General features: G+C 42.2%; 1 protein-coding gene across 3 annotated transcripts in view; it reads left to right on the forward strand.

Annotated features, from left to right (window-relative positions):
- The first annotated feature begins 982 nt into the window (after positions 1-982).
- The window catches only part of IYD (iodotyrosine deiodinase), a 28,233-nt gene continuing 12,863 nt past the window's right edge, over positions 983-16,352 (forward strand). The window contains exon 1 of one of the 3 annotated variants that reach the window (XM_003255879.4): positions 983-1,232. In XM_003255879.4, the coding sequence (XP_003255927.1) occupies positions 1,055-1,232 (178 nt within the window). In that variant the 5' untranslated portion in view covers positions 983-1,054. The remainder of the gene's footprint in view (positions 1,233-16,352) is intronic. The other 2 variants (XM_003255876.2, XM_003255877.2) reach the window with 2 other exon arrangements.

Below are 16,352 nucleotides of genomic sequence, written 5' to 3' on the forward strand. Positions count from 1 at the left end.
TTTCTTTCTTTCTTTTCTTTTTCTTTTTCTTCTTCTTCTTTTTTTTTTTTTAAGAGGGACTTGCACTCTTGTCACCCAGGCTGGAGTGCAATGGCATAATCTCGGCTCACTGCAACCTCCACCTCCTGGGTGGAGCTATTTTCCTGCCTTAGCCTCCTGAGTACCTGTGATTGCAGGTGTGTGCCACCATGCCCAACTAATTTTTGTAGTTTTAGTAGAGATGGGGTTTCATCATGTTGGCCAGGCTGGTTTCGAACTCCTGACCTCAAGTGATCTGCCCCCCTCAGCCTCCCAAAATGCCGGGATTATAGGCGTGAGCCACCACACCTGACTGAGAAATAAATTTATATTGTTTAAGCCACCTGGTCCATAGTATTTTTGTTATTTCAGCCATAACTGACTAAGGCACTTTCTAAAACAGACAGACAAACTAACACATAAAAAGCCCTACTGAAGTAGTTACATAAATAATCAAGTTGTCACTTTAATTTTTTGTGTCACTTTTCCCGGATCAAAGTTCTTCTCTGATGCAAAACATGATATTCTCTTTACTCCATATATTGGCTCAGGTATCATAAAAAAAAATCAAAACCCTAGGGCTGTTTTCACAAACATGCCATTTAAAATGCATGGTGCCAAACCTCTTTCCTGAACATTTTCTTCCAGCAGATCTGAGTTGGTGTGTGGGAATCTATTTTTTTAAAAAAACGAAAAAGCAAAAAACAAGTTCTTCAGGTGATCTAGCTAGATCTAGCACATGCAAGTTCTTACTCAGATTCTGGCAATTGTTGTCTAAGAATGTATCGACAGAGTACATACTTTTAAAAAGTTAATGGACTGGTGTATAACCAAAGCCACAACACCCCACACATGTGACTGTGATCTTTGCTCCTATGCAAAGTCCTCATAGAGTTACAGAGTTCTGCACTTTGTTCCTTCCCTGGCACACCTCTGTCTGCATTTCTTCCATCTCCCAGCATTCTCCACTCCTGTCTCTGTGTGTTTAAAAACCGGTGTGGGAAGTGTGCACGCCTGTGATATCAGACTCCAGACCATGTATTTCCTGACTCCCATCTTGGTAGCCATTCTCTGCATTTTGGTTGTGTGGATCTTTAAAAATGCTGACAGAAGCATGGAGAAAGAGAAGGGGGAGCCTAGAACCAGGGCCGAGGCTCGCCCCTGGGTGGATGAAGACTTAAAAGACAGCAGTGACCTGCACCAAGCAGAAGAAGGTAAAGACACCAGCTATGCTGCTTAGCTTCGCTGTCGTGTTGTGTTGATGATGAGTGTGAGTCAATGGCAGGGCTTGTGGAGAGGAAGAAACACACATAGGCCAGCTTCAACATCAACCTCTATTGTGCTAATGAATCAGTGCCTGGCACAGACAGATCATCTCTCTCCAGTGATGAGCTTGTCACCTGCTGGGACAAACCCTTTTTTATTTTGGATGCTCAGTGAAAAAGCTGTTGAGAGGCTGAAGTTTTCCCTGGCTCCAATTATGTTCTGGTTGTTAAAATCTTTCTGCGGGAATTCATCCCAGGCTGGCAGTGGGCAGGGACTAAGTGGCCAGGTTTTGATCAGGAACTTTGAAATCTACCAAGTGGCATCACCTAGGAGGCTGCTACCTTTCCCTGTGCCAGGCCCTGGAAGTGAAAGCCTGGGATGGCCTCTCTCCTCAACAAACTGAATGTCCAGTTCAGCTGCCAAGATGATACAGGAGAATCAGAGAGAGTAACAAAGAGATAGACCCGGTGGAACTGATTCTAAGGTGTTTAGAGCAGGCCTGGGAGTTTGACAGTGCAGTCAGGGAAAGGACGAACCAGGCTGGGAGGATGAATAGGGTACAAATAGCAAGTGTTAGGAGGCCTGTCAGGCAACAAGGAGCCAAAGGAGCAGTAGCACTGGGAGGCCTGGGGCAGGGGTAAGAGAGGAAGTGGAGAATTGAGGGCGGAGGGAAGGGGTAAGAATGGAAGTAGAGAATTGAGGGCGGGAAGGTTATGGCCACCTTGAGAAGAAGAGGTGATGAAGGAGGTAGGTAGGAAGGGAGAGACTGTGGAGGAGGCTTGAGCCATCAGTGTTTGAGAAGCTTTGTCTGGGATGGGTTCGATTTGGAAGAGGCTCCGTGATCTTCAGCTGGGCTAATGATGCCCCCATCCCCAAACAGAGGCCACCTGGACATGTGAGTGTGTGTGACTGTATGTGTGTGTGACTGTGTGTGTTAATGTTTATGAATGTGCATGTGTGTGTGCACGTGCATATGTGTGTGTGCATGAGAGTGTATGTGTGTGTGCGTGTGTGAGTGTGCATGTGAGTTCATTAATGTGCATGTGTGAGTGTGTGCATAAGAGTGGGTGTGCACGAGTGTGTGTGTGTCTTTGAGTGTGCACATGTGTGCATGTGTATGTGTGAGCGTGCATGAGTTTGTGTGTGCATGCATGAGTGTGTGTGCGCACGTGTGCATGAGTGTGTTTGTGAGAGTGTGTGTGCGTGAGTGTGTGTCCTAATCTCAGGACCAGGGCACAGGGTGTCCAGCTGGCTCTCAGTGCTAGGAGCCTGTAGTGCTGACTGCACCGCACAGGAGTCTAGCCTCTTAGCAGGGCTGCCTCTTGCTCTCCTACACTGAAAGCTCTTCCACTCAGAACGTCAATTCTACCCAGCGGAGAAGCACTTCCCTTAATCCAGGGAACATCTGCTGTGAAGCTGGGTAATGGTTTGTGCTGGTAAGGATGGCCCGGATGGTGGGGGCAGGTGGGAATGCAGTGGAAGGGCTGGATCAGAGTAAAGTTAATGGAAGAGCAACAGGGTTTGCTAGTAAATTGGATATTGGGAAAAGGAGGAGAGAGGGAGAGTTGGAGACTGGAAGCTCTCATAAGTGGGTGAGGGAATGAGGATCCAGCTTAAAGGGGAAGACGTTGAGTTCCATTGAGGACATGTTTGATTTCAGATGACACTGACACACCTGAGCAGAAAAGGGAGAGAGCAGTCTAGGTTAGGGGCCCAGGCCACAGATACCGACTGGAGAGTCACCAGTATGGGTAAGATACTTGGAATCTGGAGAAATAATGAATCCACAAAGTGGGCATTGCTAGAGAGAAGGCTGAGGATAGAACTTGGGGGACACATGCGGTTAAGAGGAACTGTGGAAGAGAAATGTACTAGAGAAAGGGAGAAGCTGTGGGAAAGGGAGCCCTGGGATCATAACAGTAACAAGCCCTTATATATTAATAGCACTTACTGTATGCAATCAGAGCCATATTTTATGTGTAGTAAATCATTTCATCTTCATGACAGTACAGTGAGGTAGACACTATTAGAATTCCCATATTACAGATAAGGAAATTGAGGCCCCAATAGGGTAAGCTCAAGAAGGTGATTGCAGAGATAGGACCCAAGAAGTCTGGCTCTAGGGTCCAGACATATAGCTGTTTGCTTGGCTGCCTCTCCCCTGGGAGAATGACCTAGAATGGAGGAGGCAGGAGATAGCCAGCAGGGACCAACATTCTCTGAGAGACCAGAAAGAGTGTGCATCGAGGAAAGGCCACGGGATTTGAAGACCCAAGAGGTTTGAGGACACAGGAGAGCTTGGGCAGGTTGTTGAGGGTCAGGTCCTGGGGCTGGGCCTGGATGCTGGGAACATAGAGCAGAACTGGAGGGCCTTTCTCTGGCTCTCTGCCTGATCACTTACTTTTGCAAAATGCTTTGCCTCTTCGTTCTCTGTTCCCTTCCATCCTCATTCTTCTCTTATCTTTATACAGAGGAATGAACGGGACAGCCTTAGTGTCCTCCTTAGCAGCTGGGACAAAGTCTGCCCTGAGTGTGGTGTCCACAGATCTCTTGTATGGGGATTCTAATAGGGCCTACCTCATTGTATTGTCATGAAGATGAAACTATTTACTCCACATCTCTTATGTTGTTTACATAAGTGGTGCATGCTAAGGTCACACAGGTGACCAGTGAGAACCAATGCTTAAACTCAGGCTTCTCAGCCCCCTGAGTCCCTGCTCTCAGTCACAGGGTGGGTGGACATGATCTAAGTGGGGATATTACTGTAGGTCCAGAAGGGATTGAGCAGGAGCTAACTGGAGAAGAGAACAGACTCCTTTACTGAAGACACATGGAAATGGTGTTGTTGACTGCAAATAGATACCAGATTCAAGCCATTTTTAATATTAACAAGGCACTAAATGGTAAAATAAGTATTGTAGGCCATTCTAGCATGAGTTATGGAAAATATGGGTACCAATACAACCTCCTGCAGCTCTGATTCACAAAGAATTCCTACTCCATGTTCACAGGTCAGAGAATCGGCATGTGTGTGTGTGGGGGTGGGTGGGGGTGGTGAGGGAACACTGTGTGACCATGCTTATTAGACGTGTGTGTGTGGCGGTGGGGTGCGGGGTGGTGAGGGAACATTGTGTGTCCATGCTTATTAGACGTGTGTGTGGGGGTGGGGTGGGGGGTGGTGAGGGAACATTGTGTGACCATGCTTATTAGATGTAGGGTACAGTCTTCCTTTGCAAACCAGCCAAGGTTGGTGTCCTGTTAATACCTTGTTTGTCTACAGTTAGGGTCCAAGAAAGAAGAGCTGCTGAAGTTTATCTCAAAGAAATAAGTCTCAGATTGTCCCAATAAAGTGAACTGAAAATCCTACCCACAAATCCTCTAGTTAGGCTCAGATTCATAGAAGTCCGTAGAAATGGGAAAAGAAGAAAAAGATAGGAAACACATCTCATCAAGATGAATCTGTTTTAATGTTAGTGGGGGATTCTTCTGCACTTAGCTTCATTGGCCATCCAAAAGCTATTATTCTAACTGAAGTCACTAACTGAATAATAAGTAACCCAACTTGTCCAGTCTTTTCTAAGAAAGGCCTGAATTAAAATTTTTTATCCAGTGTGAGTAGCATCTGAGAACAAAAATGTTCCTACAAACTTGAGAAACAGATTGTTATGTGCCCATAATAACAAGTAGCTTTCAGAACTGGTTCCAAGCCTGAGCAGTGAATCAATGACAACTCATTTCAGAATAAACTTGGCAAGCTAACCAATCAGTGTCAGCCTCGTGCTTCTGAAAGCCAGCCAACCAGGGGTGGACTCACTCCAGGGCCAGCTCCTCTGAGTGTCACAGTCTCAACCAAATGACACTGATCCTACAAATGATGTGTGCCACTTGCAATTCTGAAAGTCCACCAGTTCCTGAACTTCATGCTTCCCAACCAAGTAGCGTACTAGGGCGAGTCTCTGGGGATTAGCAAGAGCCAATTGTTAAATATTTAGGAGTTTTTTGTTAAATCATTAGTGGCTTGAAGTCAGGCCATGGTGTGATTATTTACATCATGGATACTGGCAAGTGCTATGAATCAGTGCTTTCTCCCTTCCACCCCACAAAGAGTTGGCTTACCAGCACACCACTGCCAAAAATTCTATATTAAGTCAGCATTCTACTCTGCTCAGAGAGTCGAGCTTGACCAACATAGTTGTCTTTTACTATGGGAAGCAATGCAATCAGCTTTGTCTTTGACACACCCAGTCATTAATACTTTCACATGGCTAATTTAAGAAGTTGGTTTGCTAGACTCCTGTTAGACCTTAAGCTTTTAGAACAAGAGTCAGGTAAGTTTAGATGAGAGAAGAGTAGGAAAGGAAAAGGACTTGAATGAAGACATTGCTCTTGAGATCAAATCTGGGTGGGTTTCTACGAGGGGAAAGTTAGGGTCAGCACAGGACACTGGGGTACCAAAAGAGATAAAGGGTCTCAGAGGACAAATCCTGTCTTCACTCCACTGCTTTGGAGAGGAGGATAACAATCCTTTTCCTCTACCCAATCCAGGTTCATGGCTGAGGCCCCTATAATGAAAGATAGAATAACAGAAAAGTATACATGTTTATTTAGCATAAGTTTCATGTGACACAGGAGCCTTCATAGGGAAATGAAGACCCAAAGGAACAGTTAAACCTGTGTGTTTTCATGCTAGGTTTGGTGAAAAGTGAACAGTCATGGAGACATACAAGAAAACAGAGAGGCTATGGTCTAATGCGGTCTAATGGCAATAAACTGGGGAAACTTAGTGTATTAGTCTGTTTTCACACTGCTGATAAAGACATACCTGAGACTCGGTAATTTATAAAGAAAAAGATTTAATGGACTCACAGTTCCATGTGGCTAGAGATGCCTCACAATCATGGTAGAAGGTGAAAGGCATAGCTTACATGGTGGCAGGCAAAGAGGGAATGAGAATCAAGCGAAAGAGCCTTCCCCTTATAAAACCATCAGATCTCCTGAGACTTATTCACTACCACAAGAACAGTATGACGGAAACTGCCCCATGATTCAACTATTTCCCACTAGGTCCCTCCCACAGCACATGGGAATTATGGGAGCTACAGTGCAAGGTGAGGTTTGGGTGGGGACACAGCCCAACCATATCACTTTGCAATATCTATTTGTTCAGATTCTTCTCAGTGTCCCTAACGTCCTCAGAGATGAGAATGCTCCTTTGGGTGGGCACCTCTTACATGGATGCCATATGACCTGCTTCATGGGAGGGGCAGAAAATTCTTCCTAGGTTTTCTGACCCGCTTTAGGAAAGAAGGGCAGTGGAAGGTCAGAAAGCCCTTTTTGCTCTGAAGTTGGCATGCTTTGGGGTAATATGTTCTGAACCCCATTGGCTTTAGGATAGCATTGCCCTATTCAAGGTTTCTCTGTCTGGGCACCCTTCAGCCTTCCCAATCCCTACCTGCCTCAGTGCCACTAATGAAATAATCCATCTATACAGCAGCCAGGCGTCACCTTGATAGTTCTGTTGCTCGATGCACACAGCAAGTCAATACATTGAGACACCAGGTTGCAACAGAGAAAGAGGTTGAATCATAAGGCTACTGAATGAGGAGACAGGAGGAAACCTTAAATCCATTTCCCTGAAGTGTTTGGAGCTAGGATTTTTTAGGGTTTTGGAGTGGGGCAAAGTGCGGAGGTCATTGATTGGTCAGAGCGCAGGGTGAAGTCATGGGACAGGGAGATGAAGAAACTGTATTCTCATGCTGATTCCACTTTGTTATGAGAGTCTTCAAACTGGTTGGCATCAGCCATTTCACTGGAATTCGTGATCTGAAAAACATTTTAAGTAATTTTTAAATCAAATCCTTATGATCCCGATAGAGAGATCCTATCTATCTCAAACAAAAGCCTTGTGATTCTAATGTCAGAAATTCTATGTATAGGAACAGCGGGGATGCAAATGGTCAGTATCTACTAGTGCTATGAGACTTTCAGAACAAGGAAGTGGGTCAAAGCAGCCTGATGAATGCTTGATTATAACTGTACTTCTGTCCATAATTCTTGTTAGCTCTATGAGGATGGCCTCACAGGAAGTGGGATGACTGAGAGGCCCAGGTAGGGAGCACAGCAATGGTGAAGCAGCTGGGAAAGAGGCATTGTCGGGGCATGTGCTGAGCCCTAAAGTGGCTCCCATCCTCACCTTCGAAATCTGTATCACCCTCCTCCTTAGTAACATTACTCCTCAAGGCTCCCAAAATTGCAAGAAGGGAAGAAGGATGACGTGACACAAATTGTCCTTGGTTTCTTAATTAGAAAATAGTGGCCCATTTGCAAAAACTGTGTAGTAGAACTGTAAAAACACTAAAGCAATGTATTTGGAGATGCAACCATTAAAACACTTCCATGCTAAATGCGAAAAGATAGAAGTGACCTAGAATTACTTGGCTGGCTCAACCTAATTATGGCACAATTAATGGATTCCTTGGCATTAAAGCGATTGTAGGGACCAAGGGATTGATTGCTAGAGCTGATAGTGTGTATTACCACTCCCTCTTCACATCTACTTCCTTCTAACTAAAAGCATACAGTTTGGGCCAAAACTGTTCCTCCTAGTGAAATATGAAAAGAAGTTTCTCCTCTGCCCTCTGAAGGTTCACTGAAAATGAACTGACAAGAGGTAGATTAATAGAAGAAAAGGCATACAAACTTATTTAACATGTAAAAGCACTGGGGAATCCCCAATAACCCAGTGGGGTCCAGATGCTTATATATCCTTCTTCATAGGGGATGAGGGGATGGTGGGAGTGTGTAAGAGTAAATGATTTTCAGGGAAAATAAATGGGTCCAAAGAACAATGCCTTGGGATGAAGTTCCTTGAGCTTTTGAGAGGTAGTGGGAAGTCGAGAGGTGGAACTTCACTGTGAACAAAAGTCTTCTCATTATGCAATTAAAGTTCCCCAGGTTGTCTCTGTCTGCCTGGATTCCTAGGCAAGGGATCTTAAGACAATTACATTTCTTCATCTTCTTCTTTTCTTTTCTTAATAGATAGGGTATTGCTTTGTTGCCTAGGCTGGAGTGCAGTGGCATGATCATAGCTCACTGAAGCCTCAAACTCCTGGACTCAAGCTATCCTCCCACCTCAGCCTCTTGAGTAGCTAGGACTACAGGCACACACGACCATGCCTAATTTTTAGACTTTTTGTAAAGACGGGGTCTTTCCATGCTGCCCAGGCTTGTCTCGAACTCCTGGGCTCAAGCAATCCTCCTACCTCAGCCTCCCAAAGTGCTGGGATTACAGGCATGAGCCACTGGGCCTGTCCCTATTACATTTCTTTTGGAAAGAAATGTCCTTAGTCAGATAGGGAAATTCCAGAAAGAGTCTCTGTCAGTGCTTCAGGAAAAAGGATAAGAGAGCAGAGACCAGGCAGGTCAGAGGGAGACCTGGAGGTGCTTCTTCAGTTCACCAGGTGAAGTGCCAAGTGTCAGTATTTTAGGGTATTGTTTGCAGACCCCCAGTGCAAAGATACAAGGCAAGTTACTGTTGGTATCAATAGCAAGTTCCGAGTGTGGCAGCACAAGATTTCATTCAAAAAGCAGGCCATAATAGTATACATTTGCTTTGCACTGTGTGGACCTTCGAGCTTGAATAATCCCTAGTGGCTTGACTGCTCTAGAGTGAAGGCAGGAAAACAAGGGGTTTACACAGGCTGCTCTCTTGCCTCTGGGTGAGGGCCACATTCCTCGGGAGCAGTCAGGAGTTCAAGAGAAAGGGACAAGTGGAAGCTCACTGTGCTCCTGCCCCGGCCCTGCTAGTCTCATTCCCCAGCCATGGTATAGATCTTCTGCCCTGTGAAAGGCTCCAGGAATGGCAGCCCAGCTGTGCACTGCCCCGAGAGTGCACTCAGAACAATCCCATCAGGAGGTGATGAGGATCATTTGTTTGACCATTCCATGGTCAGGGATAATGGCTAGCACTGATAATGCGGTAACAGTTTGCTTCCTTCTGCTAATTAGGAGAGTCTGCCTTGGACTCTAGAAGCTGCAGAAACTGCCAAGTCATGCATTTAGACTGCTTTTGGTTTTTACAAGTGCTGAATGGGTCTTAAGAGTTAGTAACTTACCTTTCAAAGAGTTAAGGAAGCATTTAATGCATTTGCTTATATACCACTTATTAACTACAGAGGCTGCCAGACTTCATCTTAAACGGTGTCAAAAGTATCATTGGTGTTGAAAGTCTTTATTGACACCTTGATAAAGTTCAGGGTTGTCACTGTGACGTTGATGACATTGGCATTTCGTTCAGGACTGATTGATAGAAAGTTGATAGATGTTTATTACCGCTCCCCCATCACATCTACTTTCTTCTAAATAGGCCCAAACTGTCCCTGCTAGAGAAATATAAAAAGAAGTTTCCTCACTAAGAGCTATAAGCCAACAGTAGCTCCTGCTAACATTGTTATTGGTGTTCCTCAGAAGGTGAATTCTCTACCTGAATTCTACCTGGAGAATGGCCGAGTCCCTCAGGGCGGGTCTTTGACCTTCCACTCTTCCTTTTATTCTTCCTGGTCATGCGCATCGCTTCCAGAGGGCTCCAAATGGGATCTCACCTTCAAAGCTCACACATTTCCTTTTGTACTTGACACCTGCACTTGAATGGCTTGCAGCATCTGGAATCAGGCAGACTGTTGACTCCTGTTCCTCCTTCCTGCCCACCCCTAATAGTTCATCTCTTAGTCCTCCTAGCTCAGTGGATTGTTCCACCATCTAACCAGGTACTAAAGCCAGAAACCTGCCATTGATTCCTGGTTCCTCCCTCTCTCTCCCAGCCACTCTCAACCACCCACGTTAGCGCATCTTTCGATTTGTATTTCTAAGGTGTTTCGAGAATCTGCACACCCCTGTCATTCTTTCTGCCTCTCCAAGGGTCCAAGCCATCATCGTCCCCCAGTCAGGCTATGTCTACAGCGTCTGTATGGTTCTGCGTTTTTCACATTGTCTCTTCAATACATTTGAATCCCCAGCCTCTTCCTTATTGCTCAAGTTTCACCTTACATGCCATCCCCTTGGGAATCACTTTGTGTCCTCCCTCTTTGTACAATCCCTTCTTATTCTCTGTCACTTCATAGAGAATTAATTGTCCTCATAGGAGTGATTACAGTTTGTAATTCTATGCATACATACATTTGCTGCTTTGTTTAAATATATAAGGAGTAAGGTTATTGTTCCAAAGAGGAAAACAGTTACCTTCAATCCTTTCCCTAAAATTTTATTAATCGGAGAAGATTAAAATTCATATCATAGAGGAAGAGAGTGAAAATTAAACACCACTCCTAGAGCCCAGGCAAACTTTGTCATAAACCATTGTTTGTTCTCAGGTCCCATTCAATTCCCAAAGGGAATTATTGACGATCCATCATCTGATCATTGGGTCCATTCATTCCCCCTGAAATTCATTACTCCTACACCTCCCATCTCCTCTTCCTCTATAAAGAAGGGTGTATAAGCATTTGGACACAGTTGGGTTATTCAGTGATCATTCTCTTGCTATTGCCCCATGCTATGCATGTTAGGATAATTCTGTATGGCTTTTTCTCCTATTAATCTGTCTTTTGTGAATTCATTTTCAGTGAACCTTCAGAGAGTGAAGGAGGAAGCTTTCCCTCTTCACCTCTACAGTATGAAAATCACATCTATCTTGTTCACTAATATATATATCAAAGGCTCAGTAAAAGCCTTGTTGAATGAATTCTATATTTCCATCTTCCAGGAAGATTTTGAGAGCTTTACTAAGTGTAATTTGCATTATACATAGTATTTGGTGTTTTGTAAATTACAATTATAACCTGAAAACTTGTTTTTTCCCAACTAATCATACCCACCAGAGATTTTTATTCCACTGTACCCCCCTTCTCTGCCTAAAACACCACAACTACCACTACCACTACCACAACAACAACCATTGCAAAATCATTGCTATTGGCACTTCCTGAGCAGATGTCTAAAAAAAGAAAGTTGTTTAGTTCCACTAATATAAAATAGATCAACTTTAGGACTTGCATTGCTTCTTCATGCTTTGTTCTTTTAGCTAATTTGTAATACTTACATAACCCAGGGGTCAGCTGAGCTCATCCTATTTAGAAAAAATAAATAAACTAAAAATAAGATTTAAAAAAGGCTGAATCCTCAATCCTACATGCTTTGAGGAGCCCAATTCCCTCTCAAGGATTTGAGAATCCCCACAGAACCTGTGTCCATGGAGCCACCTCTGGCTCTGAGGTTCATGCCCCATGGACCCCTGATTTCCTCTATGTGTTTTCTTCTTCCACCTCACACCAATTTATCTGTGGAAATCAACCTTTGTTTCTGTTTGCTTCTTTGGTCTCTCACTTCCCAACTCCTCACACAGCATGTTAGCATTTGGGGCAGCCCTTCTTCCTCCTAAAGGTCTTTTGAGCCACTGTCGTAGGCCTCCCTTTGGGCTCCCCTCCCCAAACTCTGTTCCCCTCACTTGATCATGCTCAGCTCCTCTCCCCCAAAGACTCATGCCTATGCTCTGAAAAAGAGTGGTCCATGGAATCTAGGGACATGGCAGCACAGGAAAATCATCAGAGGTTTACAATTTTACACTGTCTTCTTCCCTCATCAGCCTGGTGAGGGGATGTGTGCAACAGGAGGTTTATTTTCCACAAATGATGCTACTTTGCTCAAAAGGCAAAAGTACCTATGGCCAGTTTTGTTTACACTTTTAAGTTCTTACTCATTGTTTTAAACTCTAAATCTTTCTTGAAAGTATTGATATTTTAAACACGAAACAGGAATTTAAAAATATTGGTTTTGCTATTGTACTTAGAGAAGTGGTAACATGGCAAGAAATTCATCTCTAAGGATCTAAGTTTCCACTGTATCTAGACTTTATCTACTTTTGCTGAACGTGAACTTTCACTGCATTGAGAAAATACCAAGTGTCTTTTCTCCTTTTTTAGAAGTTTTGTTTAAAAGTTCTGGACAGCTGACCTATTCCTGATTCCTCTGGCAATTAATCTCTTGGCCTTCTTCTCATTGAAAAAACTCTTAATTGTGAAATGTACTCACTGAAGAAGTGTATAAAACACAGATGAACAGCTTAACAAATAAGTATTAAGCAAAACCTTACACAATTATCACTTAGGTTAAGAAATATACACATCCAACATTTCATAAACACCCATATGTCCTTCCGCAGTCACAACCTCTTCTATTTCCAACAGAAGTGACTTCTATTTTGAATTTTATGAAAATTATTTGTTTGCTTTTCTTCTTAGTTGCATCACTCTTACACAACTAAACATTCCTAAACATTAAAATTATACTGTTTATATTCTTTTGACTTGCTGTTTTATATTTGTAAGAGTCAAATATAATGCTAAGCAGGTTAGGCATGTAACTGAGGCTCATTCATTTTCACTATTGTATAGTATTCTGTTATATGACTGTATCACAATTTATTCTACTGTTGATGAACATTTGGTCTATTTCTAGTTTAGGACTATTATAAACTATTTCTGTAAACATTTTAATACTAGTCTTGTACATATGTGCATGGATTTTTCTGGTGCGTGCATGGAATTGCAGAGTCATGGTGTGAAGGGCCTGATGATGTACCAAGCAGGCCCCCCCTTGAGGAAGGGCTTGCTGTCTCTATTGCTGGGAGTACTGTCGGCCTCTTGCAGGGATGGCCTCTGCTGTAGATAGCTATCTCCTGAGATCCCACCTCTCCCAGGATGGCCCACATCTAATGACTGATTGCAGTGGTCGTATAAAGGTCCAGCCATTATGGCCTAATCTGAGACAACTCTGATGGGCAATTTTAGTTTCAAAATAGCCCTTGCTGTGGTTGAGGCCGTCTCTCAGCTGGCATTGCAGCTTGGCTTCTTTTGCCCAATCTTGTTTCTTTCCTCTCCCTTCCATAGGTTTTGATCCCAAAGATACTTCCTATAAACATTTCACACACGACTCAGTCTCAGAGTCAGCTTCTTGCAGAACTTAAGTAGAGACATGTAGGGCATACCTCTATCCAATTTTACTAGACAACACTGAGTTTTAAAATATCAGATTGGTATTTTTCAACAATTTTGGAAAAATTTCAGCCATTGCCTTTTCAGATATTGCCTCTGGCCCATTTCCTCTCTCTCTTCTTTCAGGACTCCAATTAAATGGTTAGACCTTCTCACTGTGTCCTCTGATGTCTTTTACACTCTCACCTATGTTTTCTGCCTTTCTCTTTCCATGCTACATTTTGGATAGGTAAGAAGACACTATCTTTCTATTGATTCATTTCCTCTTCAGCTGTGCCTACATTGATGTTAAACCTATTAATTGAATGTTTAATTAAGTTTGTTTTCATTTTTGTTTCTAGAGGACTTTTTAGTTCTTTTTTTCAAATTTGCTGTCACTTTTTTCTGCCAAAGTCGTGTGTCTTGTATTTCTTTGGACACAGTGAGCATAGTTGTTTCATGATCTGTGGCTGATAACTCCAGTATCATAAGTCGTTGTTGGTCTGTTTCTGATGCCTATAGTTTTTTAATGGTTCTTATTCATAACTTTGTGTTTTCCTAAATACATTGTTATTTTTCATTGTTTGCTAGTCATTCTTTTGGAAAAGTACTTATAAAAACTTTGTGAGGTCTAGGATATTTGTACTTATTTCCAGGGAAAATTCACTTTTGTGCTTACGTGGTGTGATACTATACTCTGGGATGACTTTAACCTAAGGTCAAATCCTGTGGTTCCCTGGATCACTCAGATGATATTATCTTAGGCTGCAATTACGTATCAAGGCTGGTTTATTTAAAATTCCCCCTTACTATGAGACTGTAGACCTTCAGGGTCCCAGCTTAAAGTGTAGGGCCTGTCAAGTCTCCCTGGGTAGACCTGAGATTTTGGCTTTTGTCATCATCCTTTACCTCAGGTCAACCTCACAGCTGTTTCTTGGTAATTGGAAAATATATAATACTCTGGGCATTTGAATGCTGGTCTACCTCTGTGGTACTAACCTTCAGCTAGATTTTGACTATAATTTCCTACAGTAACAGATGAGCATTCCAATACATATAAGAAAATGTTTTAAAATATATTTTACAAAGGATTTCAGTGTGTTTCATTTTTCTAGCTTACAGCATTCATAAAAATTATCTAATTAACCACTACTAAAAGTGGAAATACTTTAATAGATGCCACAACCACAAATTGCAACAGCTATAACCACAGCTGCATCAGCTAATCAATGAGATCAAAATGGATTTATGGTCGGGTGTGGTGGCTCATGCCTGTAATCCCAGCACTTTGGGAGGCTGAGGTGGGAGGATTGCTTGAGCCCAGGAGTTTGAGGCCCGTGCAACATAATGAGACCAAGTCTCTAAAAATAATAATAATAATAATATTTTAAAAAACCCCTCCTCCCAAAACAAACCCTCAAAGTGGATTTGTATCTACTAAAAGAAAAAATTAACAAGTTATTTTCTTCCATCACACAGCTCAAGGCATGGGATAAATGTCATATCAAGCACATATAATTGGGTTTTGGGGAGGTTGTCAATGAGGAAGATATATAACAACCTTATATTCAGTTTCCTAAAGATACAGTTTAGGTAGTACAATAATGATCCAGCTAGGACACAAACACATGCACACACATACATTTTAATGGTTTAAGAGATCTTAACTTTGTTATTTTAGGAAAGTGAGTGCTGAGCATTTTCAGCAATATCACAGCAGACTGATGATCTGTTCTTATCTAAGTAGGAGTTGCTTTCTGTGTGATATGGCTTCTCTGCATCCATTCCCATTAGGCTGAAAAATATTAAGGTAGGTTTGTTAAAGGCTGAATTATTGTGTAAAAGAACCATCTACTCATTAGATCCCAACAATATTTTCAGTGTTTACTCCATGGGCAGCCTTCTCAGTGAAGCTTTCTTTATGCGATTCAAATTTCACTGAAAAAATTCCAACCCACAGCAATTCATTCTGATTAGATATACTGAGTTTTACTATCTGTACTGGCCTCATTTTGGTATATTTTGCCTCCTGGGTTCTAGGACTTGATAAAACTCAGCAACAACCGGAAGCCCAAGACAAGCAAGGAATATCTATTATTATTATTATTTTTTGCCATCCAAAAATTTTCCCCTCAATAATTTTAACTGTTTGAAGACAGCATCTTAGAATTTTTTTCTGTTGAAATCTTTGTAGTTCAGAAGTATGTCTTTTCATGAGCTTAAGTGAAATGAAGAAACAGTATTCAGAAAAGCTGTGAAATTTTGGATATATAACGAACAATTTTGAGAATATTGGAATGTAGTATCTGGGAATTTGTCAATACAGTCTTCAGAACCCTTGTTTGTAGAGACTATCTTGAACTTCACAGTGTTATTTATTGGAAAATCTTCTTCTGAAATAATATAACTGGGTCTGCCCTTGGTGAAGCTTTTAGTGCACTAGACACATCATCCTTCTTATCTTCTGCCATATCTGTGGGCTCATTTTCTTTCTCCTCAGTTTTATCATTTTTAGCTCCAGTGATTGACCCTTCTGTTGCATCTTCATCTTCTCTAAGATCTTGAACTACTGATAATGAGCTTGCAGAACTTTCTGAACAGGAGGGTGTAGGGGAAAACAGAAGAAATGGCAGAAGCAGGCAGACATAATGAGAAAGTTTATGTAGTTAAATGTAACAGTTCTTTTCTTATGTTTAATCTTTTTGTGTCTTGTTTAAGAAATCCTTCTCCACTCCAAGGTCGTGAAGACATTCTTTTATACTCTCTTCTAAAAGCTTTAAAAATTAATCTTTCATATTTAGAATTGTGGTGAGAACATCCTATTGTTCTCAATCTCTGATGGAAGGGTTTCAAAGATTCATCATTACCATAGATGGATGTGGTAGGGTTTCCCCCCTATAGTTAGACTATCAGATTAAGAAAGTTCCTTTCTCCAAATTTACTAAGAGATAAATGTCAAGTTTTATTAAACACCTTTTCTGCATTGTAATGATTTTTGTGGTTTACGTTCTTTAGCTTTTTAATGTGAAAAAAAGATAGTTT

This window comes from Nomascus leucogenys, chromosome 3 (assembly GCF_006542625.1).
Source record: "Nomascus leucogenys isolate Asia chromosome 3, Asia_NLE_v1, whole genome shotgun sequence".
Lineage (NCBI taxonomy): Eukaryota > Metazoa > Chordata > Mammalia > Primates > Hylobatidae > Nomascus > Nomascus leucogenys.